The sequence below is a fragment of the Elephantulus edwardii genome, unplaced genomic scaffold (genome assembly GCF_000299155.1).
Source record: "Elephantulus edwardii isolate Elephantulus edwardi_28Jun2011 unplaced genomic scaffold, EleEdw1.0 scaffold00144, whole genome shotgun sequence".
Lineage (NCBI taxonomy): Eukaryota > Metazoa > Chordata > Mammalia > Macroscelidea > Macroscelididae > Elephantulus > Elephantulus edwardii.
In genome coordinates, this window is record NW_006399894.1 from 1,821,188 (window position 1) to 1,832,637 (window position 11,450).

General features: G+C 37.2%; 1 protein-coding gene across 2 annotated transcripts in view; it reads right to left on the bottom strand.

The window, feature by feature from the left end:
• Positions 1-2,266: 2,266 nt before the first annotated feature.
• GRID2 (glutamate receptor, ionotropic, delta 2) overlaps positions 2,267-11,450 on the bottom strand; it is a 2,375,079-nt gene continuing 2,365,895 nt past the window's right edge. For both annotated transcript variants that reach the window (XM_006894480.1, XM_006894479.1), the window contains 2 exons: positions 7,507-7,747; positions 2,267-4,775 (listed from right to left, as the gene is read on the bottom strand). In XM_006894480.1, the coding sequence (XP_006894542.1) occupies positions 4,353-4,775; positions 7,507-7,747 (664 nt within the window). In that variant the 3' untranslated portion in view covers positions 2,267-4,352. The remainder of the gene's footprint in view (positions 4,776-7,506; positions 7,748-11,450) is intronic.

Here is an 11,450-nt window from a genome sequence, read left to right on the forward strand (position 1 = left end):
ATGCTTATGTCCTTGTGTCCCCATGCCCTGTTTTCAGCTATTTAGGTCAAATTGCTAGTCATCTTTTAACATTTGATCACAACTATGAGCTATATGATTTGCTTTTGACAAATAAAAAGATTTTAGAAAAAAGCTAATTTTCATTAAGATCATATTTTATATATTACTAAGAGACATAAAGTTTTGTAACAGTGAGATGTATATTTTTTTAAAAAATATTTTCTCCATTATAAATCCATTGTATTTTATCAATTAGTAAGAGATATTTATTTTTAAAAGCAAGCTGTGGAGGCCTGATTGGTAGGAAGTTGTACTGACAACGCAAAAGAAAGCCATTCAAATACACAAGCTGCTCTACAAGGGGAAAGATGAGCATTCTCCTCCAGTATGATTTATAACCTCTGAAAACCTGCTGGAGGCTCAGTTATGAATTGGTTCCAAATAGACAGCAATGGATGAATGACATTAAAAAACAACAAACAAACAAAAAAACCCCTCATGTTACCAGCAAGTCAGCTCATAGCCCTAACTGATTTTCAAAATTCAGAACACTTCATCATTCTAATATATCAATAATATAAAAAAAAAGTAATACTAAAAACTACCAGATTATTATGCTTTAACAGTAGTGATTATGTATACAGTAATAATTCATAAAAATAAAATAACACAATCATCATCATCATCAGTTGTGTGGGTTAGAAGATCTTCTAGGATAAAATGGATCTTTTCATTTGTTTTAAAAATGATCTTTAACTGATGAAGCAAAATGCTATTCAATAAAATCTATTTTTTAAGTACTTAAATGACAACGAAACACAAGTTAAAGAAAATGTAAAATGAACCAAAGAAAAAAATGCCTATATTGTCAGATGTATAAGGAAGAGATGAAGCCTTACAGTTTTAAAATATGAATGCTTACATCAACACTTAGGGAGCTCTGGTGGCCTAATGGGAAGAAGCTGTGGTGCAATCCCGAAGGTACGCAGTTTGAGATCACCAGCCAATCGACAGGAGAACGAAAGATGGGCAATTTTCTCCCATGTAATTAACTGCCTCTGAAAACCCCTGGGAGGGTCAGCTTTGGTTTGGTTCTCTCTGGTACACAACAACAAATTAAAACCTACGTATAAGTTGTGATGTGGTGGCAACCAGATTGCTTCATAATTTTCCGATAGAATAAAATGGGTATTAAGTGATATAAAAGCACAGCTGCAAGCAATGTTGGTGTAGGTGGTATAAGGAAAGACAGACACAGCTGAAAAAATTAGAGGCAGACAGGAGCTTCTGACCTTAATTCTGGCACTAGCTAGGTCTATGATCTTGGGTAAGTAACTCGAGTTGTTAAATTCTTGAGCGGTAAAAAGAGCAGTTCAGTCACTTTATTCGTATGTTTCTGAACGAAAACGTTTCTAGCTATTTACTACCTAGTTTTGGTGAGAGGAACTGCTGACATTAAACATGGGTTATCCCTGAATTTGCAATTCATAAGGATCTGAGTGAATGTACCTGAAACATGGCATAGTTGTTGGGTTTTTTGAATATGTCTTATGCAGGTAAACAGTTAGGCAAATTACAGCTTTGTGGCATCTTGTAAAATGGTCTAGATCTTAAAAGTTCATGCTGATTGCAAAGCTTTAAAATGTACCTCCTGTTGACCTTCAGTTAGAGCAGATCTAAATTGAAGATTCTGTTTTCAAATTTATATCACGTGAAGCGTTAAATACTAGAAGAATTTAGTATTGTTGGTCAGATGTAGACCATAATTCTTTATTAAAAATTAATTTGTAGCCCAAATTGATTTCCAAATTAATAGATTCAGAATGATGACTATTTCTCTTATAACAAAGCAACTATTAATAAATCAAACCCAAATAACCTTTATGGTTTTTCTGCTTTTTTTTGGTAACAAGCCTTTCTCCTTTTGTTATATTATGATGGTTACGTAGTTTACATGAAATAGGCCAAATACCACCCCCACCCCCGACCAAAAAAAGTGCTCACAGAGACATTCAAGAAGAAAAGAAAGTATATTGTTGTTTCAAGTATCCCCAAACAGCACAAAGGCAGTCTTCCACTGGTGTAGGACATCACTTAGCACTGTTTTCGGATAATAACTCATTTTAGCATAGCTCTGCTAGTGAAATTCAATGTGTTTTATGCTTTAATAAACTCAAGAGAAACTTTGAGAAAAAAATCAGCGAGTATGTGAGAGAGGAAGCATTTTCAGATTTTACAGTTAAGACTTCAATAGTATGAGAACAAGTTTAGAAAACAATTTTATTAGACAAATTATTTAGACAAATTATACACAGAAAGCTCTGCCACTCATAACTGAGGCCTCCAAAAAAGTGTTTTGAGTATTTGTATAATAGGCAATACATCAAAATAGGCCTATTTTAAATATTATACATGGTTAACAGGTTTTGATCGCTAAAATCACCGCAACATCTGACACGTCCCTATATAGCTTGTTGTAAAGACTTTTTTTTTGTTTCCTTGTTTTGTCTTTTAAAATCAGAGTCGAGAATGAGATCATGAATGTTACAAGGGAAAGCAAGTTGTGCATGCACTTAGAGTCTTGCTTCCCTGCAAACAAAATGGTTTTTGCATGATAAGAAATTTTTCTGCCTTACACAGTAGACAATATTTGAAGATTTAGTACAAAAGACAATGACAGTACAAGATGCTCCCCAGAACAGAATTAGCATCAAAATATAATATACCTTAAGAATATACCTTTTAAATTTCTCCTAAAGCAAATCACATCAGTTGATTCCTATTATCAATCCTAGCCACGGAATGAATTAGATTAAAATAAGTGTATGATTGCGTGAAAACACAGGATAAGTTCTTGCTTCCTACTTACCACGTTTTAATTTAAGGATTACAAACAAAGTTCATTCTACATTTCTAACAGGTATGAATGCTACGTCAAAAGGGTTGTGCGCAAATAGGCACTGTTTTTGCTGTTATCCTTCTATTACACTTGACACTAATGTAAAAAATACATAACTCCTCCAAAGAGAATTGAAGAAAATGAAAAGGGGTTATGTGGCGAGCCCAGTATGGTTATTCTATTTTCTTCTTTAGGATCAGATATGACAATAACTAAGGCCACATCAACATTTCTCAAGGGCTCCTCCCCCATCTACAGTTGTATTGATTGGCTTACTGCTTTGGAAGAGAATTTGTTCACCTTCAAGATCTGTGTTTCAACTCCTATGGAGATCTATGTGCTGTGGTGGATGTGGTTCAGCTAATAGCGCTTCCCATTTAGAGAATGAATTAAAAGTATCAAGGTTAGCCTTATACACTGCTGAATCACAAAACCTAGTCAAATGAGTTAACTAACATCTAGGAACAAATAGTAAATCGCCCTGGATGTTTTAATAACAAAATTATAAAATATTCTCTGTTGGCAAACAATGCGTCAGAATAACATTAAAGCAACCTGCCTTTTCTAACTGAAAAGATCCCCTGCACTATACATATTTCCTGTATACAATATTGTTTTTAAAAACTAAAGCTTTATTAAATGAATTGCAATAGCAATGGCTGCCTTTTTATATATATACACATTATATAGGTGCATATATATATATGTATATGAGATACTAATTTATTTAACACAGTTGAGGCTTCTGCCATATGATAAAGTTTACTGTACATAAGAAAAAACTTGTAATACTGTACAATCACATAAAGGTCATATGCACTGTTGCAGTGCAAGAGTAGTTTTTAACTGTAGTCTTGACTGGCATATTAATGGCTTTTTGTTGTTGATAATCCTACAAAATTGCATTCTCATATGATGTGGCCTGAATGGTCTTTAAATTGTTTCATAAACACTGCAGGGGTTGCCTTTGGTCCACAGTTAAAGGACACTCAACAGCAGTGGAGCATTGTATGGATGCAGCAGAAGAATGTAGAAAGACTGAAGTTATTGCAATTATATATTTCTTTAAAAAAACAGAGAAACGTTGTGTAAGAGGCCTTTATGTAGAATTGATCCTGCATATACTTTAGTATACTCAGTGCACATTTCCTATACTTGAAGTACAGTATATGAAAAGCAGACTAATAGGAGTCTAGTACACTATATTCTGGGGGGAACAAGTAGAATAATGACTTAAAAAAGTAGAGGGAAATGTATGGGAAGAAAAGGAAAAGAGATAAAGCAATAGGAGAGAGGGAGAGAGAAGAGGTGGGGGAGAAAGAACTAGAATTGTTACTAATAATCCTGATTTTTTTTTTTAATGTTACATCCATGTTAGTCCCACAATATTACAGTTGCTCCTTGCAAAGGGAGTCCTAAAAAAAGAAACAGTGAAGAGATTTTTGTTTGATGCTCATATGGAGGTGCCTCGGTCTGGGTCATTCCCCAGATTGAGCCCCAGGGTAGGAGTTGGTTGATAAGGAATAGATGACATTGTTTTTATAGGACTCCGGAAAAAGCCCCCATTAGGAGCCCTGTGCCTAAAAGGGCCAGTTCGGTGCTCAGGCACGTTGCCAAAAGCGAAACCAGAGGCAGCTTTAGCTGACAGTGTGCGGCTAAGAGTCTGGATTTGCTCTGGGATAAAGGTTGTTGTGGTAATATGAGTGTTCCTGAAATCACTGATTTGCTCCAGTGCTTGTCGTGTTGGCAAAGTGTCAATGTCCAGAGGGGTCAAGTCAATTGACGAAGTGGAAAACTGTTTATGGGGGCTGTCGTCATCTGTGCACAAGCTATTTACACGTCTATGGAGGTGCTCCAGGTCAATTTCCTTGTCATCCTGGAGATGAAGAAAAAGAAGATAAGGTTCTCATCAGTACTAGCTCCCATGGTTTTTTTAATTTAAAAAAAAAAAAAAAAGTAGTTCAGCAAACATGATATGTAATTAACTGAACTTTGGGGTTTATTCAATTAACAAATCATTATTGAGCACCTAATATGAGCCAGGCAGTGTGATAGATTCTTGAGGGCAGTGCTTACCAATTTGATCCTACAATCTCTGTCCTCAAAATAATATACTTTTTTTTTTAGTATGAGTTCTACAATGAGCTTATACCACATGCAATTACATAAACAAAATTTATAAATTTTAATAAAAATTTAATAAAAAGATGGGAGTAGAGATTGGAGTGACTAGCATTCTATAAGGTCAGGGGCAGACCTGCAGGAAGGCAAAATATGTACTATTTCATCGTTTGAGCAACTCTCATCTAACCCTCCACCCCATTCCTAATTCTTTAACGCATGCTTCCTCTCTTTTCAGGGTTCTTCATGTCAAGTTAGATTTTTGTCCAGCTTTACCATTGGTTCTTTGGTGGGCCAGGGACAGAGTCGGTTGTGTGGAGATAGAAACTCTCAGTGCAAAAGCAAAGCAAAAATTAACTTCTAATGGTGGAATTTAATACACTCTAGCTATCTAGCACCTTCAAGAGATAATTTTGTGAGGTCAGACACATTTTGGTGAGATCTCTTCTCAGAGACCTCTTTAAATCAGGATATGTGGGTGACAACTTTAGTTTATAAACTGATGGATGTGTTAAAATCCTCTAAAGCAAAGATACTTTAGATATAGTGAACTATGCTCAAGATAGCTGGCTAAGAAAGGAGCTTCAAAAACAGAAAAGGAATGAAATCTCAGGTAGTGTTTGAGTTGAAACCAATTTGTATCTCTTAGGGTTTCTCTCTCTCTCTCACACACACACACACACACACACACACACCCCACTAAGCACAATATTTGAAAAATAAAGCTTATGTGAAATAAAATTACCCACACTATCATTTTATTTATAGCCAAATACAATAAATTAGATTTATGAGGATTTAAAAATACCTATTAATCATAAGAGGAGAAAATAATTGTTCATGGGATCTGGTTAGTTGCCATGAGTTAGAATGGAGTATGTATTTTTTTCATTGTGCTATTACAGAGCTCCTCAGTGAAGAAAAATATTTTGATGTACATCACTGTTTTTCCCTTCTTGTTTTTCATTTTAAAATCCAATAAAAAATATCCACTAATGCAACATCATCACTGAGACTTTAGAGACTCAAGAGGTAATTTTATGACTCCCACAGTCAACTAATGCAGTTATCCATCACTGGATATACTAATGCAAACAGTTAATTTTACATATAGTAATTAAAAATATAAAGAGCTTGGGGAACTCTTATAGCAATTTTCTGATTTTTGCAAATATGGAATCTCAGTGATCACATCACATTAATGTGGTCTTTTGCATTGAATTAATGTGGTCTAATGCATTGAATTGAAATAACAGAGATATTTTAAACTTGGTCCACAAAATAAACCTATAAACCTCACAAGAAAACCTTATTAAATTCAACTAAGACCCACACTTAAATTTGGAATTTGTGATCATTCAGACAGGTTGAAGGCTAAAACTTATCTCTGCTAAGTCAAGCTTTTTCTTGTAAATACTGCTGAATAATTTTGAATAGAAAGTGGTAAGAAGAAATACCTAGACTACTTTGGAAAACAGTGTTTGAAAGGACACATTACTATGCCAAGAAACTCATATGCAAGTTAGAAGTCATTTTGATTTATGCTTTAAAACAGTTTCTCTGAAGATTCTGGCTAAATACCAGTTGGATACCCCAAGTTCAATTTACAGTGAGATTAAAACTGTCCATTGAAACGATTCAACATATTAAATAATTCAATAAATTAAATTCTTTGCATTTCAATTTGTAAAATTGTAATGGTATCATTCATTATTTAAACTATTTTCAACTATTTACTATAGTGGAAACAAGCTAAATGAATCAAGTAGTTAAACTTTGGATTTTTTTCTGATAATTTATAGTTCTCACACTTTTTTAATGAAAACAGCACATGCCTATTTAAAATAATTATTATGTATAACTTCACAGTTATTATTTCAAAGATATTGAAGAATTATTATGGCTGTGGAGTTAAGTGGAGGTCACAGTACAGGATAAACTTTGAATTCTAGATGGTTCTACAGTGAATGTTTGGTAAATTTGGGATTATCAAGGAACCAAAAATGTAAGATTATTTCTAACAGCTTTACAGGTAGAGAGAGGGAAATAGCCACTCGTGGCAAAGGAAAAAAAAAGATTATTTTATTTTAGCATTGCACTTCTTAGGTACTAGTTTGAAAGACAGAAGCATTTTATCTGTAAGCAAACAACTAATTGAGACAAATTATCTATAAATTGGGCAAAGGAATCAGTCTTTGAAAATTGTTTGATTAATGTCTATCCTGATGATTGCAGAGAATCTCAAGGCCCTGAATAGAATATGAACTTGTCCAGAGTTAGAGCACTGCAATCTTCTCTTCAAGTAACTAGATGTCCTAAAATGGACATTAGTATTTTCTCATCAGTTTTTGCATTTCACAAATCGATTTTCCATCTTCAAAGAGAGGAGTTTCTCAGGACCACACCCAATCTCCTTCCTTATGATAGTTCCCCCTGGAAATATAGCCTGTTTAATGGTTCAACTTAGAAAGTTCTCAATCAAATACCTCTTTTGAAGGGACCCGAGAGCCCTTTCTCTTGTTCCACCACGTCTCCAGCATGGCTATAAAGCAGGAGAGGACAACTCCAGCAGCCAGGATACAAAAAACTCCTGCAAAGCTCTTTATGTCCAGGGCACCTCCTTTCTGCTTTGTGTCCACTGAGGAGTACAGGTCGCACTGGCCATTTTTAGGCCACCATTTGTGCTTCAGGATGTCCATGTCACCATTTTGCTGAAGCTCCAGTATCCTTGGGATAAAGAACACAACCAGACGTTACTGCAGGCATGGCTATTGGAGTGACCCCACAACCCGTTCACGTATTATCCTGCCACTCAAGAACGACCGTTATCAAGGGAAAGGAAATACAGATTCAGCTTGCAGAGGGAATTTCAGGAACAAAAATCACTACGGTTTTGATTCTACAGACATTGGCGTCAGTTACTGTTGTTTGGTGCTGACGAGTAAACTCTTAACTTACTAAAACCTATCCTGGCTGAATCCTGCACAATCCTCACATAAGTCACTCTGCTTAAATTCACTGTCGTCACTGTGTCCGTCTGTCTCATTGAGAGGCTTCCTCTCCTTGTCTGACCTTCCATCTTTCCAAATACAATGTTATCTTCCAAAGATTGGTCCTTCCTGATAACATGCTTAAAGTATGTGAGAAGATTGGTGGTAAAAATGGTTAACACCCTCAGCAGCTAGTCAAATTTAAGAGGTTTGAGTCCACCCAGAGTTGACGGTATGTGTGAGAGAGAAACCCAGATATCCACTTTTAAAATACTAGTCATTAGAAAAAAAATAAAAATCTGTGGAGCACAGTTCCACCCTGATACACATGGATTCCCTGTGAGTAGCCTTCAACTCCACAGTGGCTGGTTTTTTTAAATAGACAAAGTTGCTTCCTGGTCGCCTCCTCTCCCCTCCCTCTTTTTTTCTCCCTTCTCCCTTCCTCTTTTGCTGCTCCTGTTTTTGGGTTTTCTCGTTCTAGAATTCTTAATATCTGCCCCCTCGTTTGTTGCAGTGCATCTTTATAATAACATTTCTGAAGCAGCGTTTTTATGTGGTTTCAAGCTGCTGCAGTTCTGTGCTCCTTCTCTCTACAGAATGATGCTCTGGATCTTAATGCTTTCATGAGGAATGTTTTGCTGCTTAAAGCAAGATGCTGACATAATGTCGCCCAGCATATGCTACACACAAAGGAATTCAATTAGAAAGGCTTCTATTATTTAACACAGTGTGCGAGAAAGCCTTGGGGTCAGTTTGAAGTTGATAAAGTACATCGTTTTTTGGCTTCTCACGCAGCTGATCTAGTTTCCCCTTTAATGCCAAAGGGAAAATAATCTTACCTTGAAGAACAAGAAGAAAAGTTAACCAGAGGCTTTCAGAAGCAGTGAAATGCAAATAACAGCCCCTACCCCTAGCTGCAAAGACTGCAGCTCTTTAAAGTGTCATTTTCATAGAAGTTTATTTTCCTTTCCAAATGCTCTTCGGATGCAGCCAAGACCTGCTTCGTTCTGGCCTTCCTCCAGCTACATAGGATGCAGAGGGTCTGTCTGTATCATCCTTGGGAAACCTTGGAAATTCCCTTCCAAAGAGTTCAAAGTGTGTATCCAGGGCCAGTGAAGACCTATTTTTGGTTACTTCCTGCTGGGAGCCTACTCTAGCTCCAGGTGTACCAAGAATCTAAGGGGTGGTGTCTGCAGAAAGCCAGGACAGAGAACCCTCTGTGCATGTAGGTGCATCCACCTTGGTGCTGGAGACCCTTCAGTGCCCAGGGGAGGGCTGAAGAGGGTAGAGGCTGGTGACTGTGCCTCAGGAAGCAGCCAGAGAACACCAAACTCTGCAAAGTCCAAGTTAACATCTGGCCTACCAGTGGTTGTTACTGTTATGTGTCATCAAGTCACCTGTGACTTATAGCAACCCTATGGGCAAAAGCTCTGAACCCAGCTCTATCATGAGCCAATATTATCATCTCTGACACCTGTCCCCATTACCCTAGTCACTGAGTAGTTTCATCTCATCAAGGATCTCTCTTGCACTGTCCCTTCACCCTGCAAGCATAATGTCCCTCTCTAAGGACTTGTCCCTCCTTGCAACATGCCCGAAGTATGTCAGACAAAGCTTCACAATCTTGCTTTTGAAGAGCAAGAAGGCCTTCAGGAGCAGCTTCAAAGGAAGTTTCACCCTCTCCAGCATGAGCCTGTTTGTTCTCCTAGCAGTTCATGGTATATTCAATACTCTTCTCCAGCACCACAGCTCAAAGACATAAATTTTTCCTCTATCATTACTAGTCATTGTCCAGCTTTCTGATGCATAGTATGTAATTACCAAGACTAAACCCTGGATCAGGCACACCTTAGTCTCCAGACTGACATCATTGCTCTTCAGTACATTAGAGAAGTCTCTGAGAACAGACTTTCCCAATGCAAGTCATCTTTTACTTTCCTGGCTGCTGATACCAAGAGTAACTAAAGCTGTTAACAATCTCAATCTCTTCACTGCCTATCATGGTGCTGTCAATTGGACTAGTGGTGAGAATCATTAAGTGGGTGTACAAATCTAGCCTTTTCTTAACTTGATACACGTTTTTTACAGAGCTAGGATTTGTGCACCTGCATTTTTATTCTCCCTAGGGATCTTGGATTAACTCAGGTGAGATTGCTTAGAACTTTACAGGGAAGAATTGAATAAAATTCTTGTGAAAAGGGTAAATTCCTTAGGTGAGAGATAACATTTTTAATGGTTCTGTGCCACTGTCCAGTCTAGAAGGATGAGTAAATTGAAAAAGTGATTTTGGATGGTGGTGATATCAACATTCATCTGTATTTTTGACTGGTCCTACCTGTCACCCTGAGTCCTCTGTGTAGACTCCTTCCAGGATTCACTGCATGGGATATTTCCCTCCTTTCCTCTATTAAAACCAGTTCCTGTAATGTTCTGTTGCTTCTGAGTGCTTCCCCCAAAAAGGCAGATCATCAGATTAATTGAATTTACAGAAATAGTGATAAATACCAGGGGACTGCATTGTGCCTTTATTCTAACCTCTATTCCAAATATTGCCATTTCTGGAATATACAAAGTATGTTCTATGGGAGACTAGTCCCAAGAAGGGCTTTTCAAAATAAGAGGGCTCTGGTCCTGAACTTTGAGACATTTTGTGGGATAGTTACAACGATTGTGATTTTTATTAAGGCCCTGGGAAGTCATGCAGAAGACAACTTGCATAATTTGGTTTAATAAAGCATTTCTTAAATTTGTCTTAACCTCTTTTGCTCTTTCCTTACTTTTCTCTTCAAAAAGCTATTACCAAGGCATTGAAACTATCTCATAGCTCACTCTCCAGTGGATTTTGAGAGGCTATAAATTGCCTAGGAGGAGACTGGCCATTTCCAACCCCAACCCCCATGCTCGTAGATTAGAACCACCTGTGTTTGAGTCGGATGCGCAATTCCTTACCCATTAGACCACCTGAACCCCTTTTCCTCCTCAAGGAACATGTGCTGAATAACCCAGAGCTTTGTCTTTGAGGATTATATGTGAGAAATAATATCTTGACTTTAAAAATCCAATTATTTACTATAATCTCTGGCTCTGGGCCAGGACTTTATTTATAATCCTAACACCAAAGCTGCTTGCTTGGCCCATCCATGAATACTTTATTCAGGTGAGACTGGAATATCCTTTGTGTGTGTAAGAGTGTTCAGCTGGGTGATTACTTAGGGCACCATTGAATATCCTGAAGGTATTAGCCATACAAAGTTTAAAATTGAGACTAGAGGTGAATGCAGAAACAAAAAGGGAAACTGGAGCAGCATTTGCAGATGAAAATTTACATGGGCAGTCACAAAGGGACAAATATTGCATGGTGCCACTGTTGTAGAATGGGACTGTCCTTGGGGTTGGGGAGAGACTGAGTAAGATGGGTTCAATAATGTATGCAGCTCTGA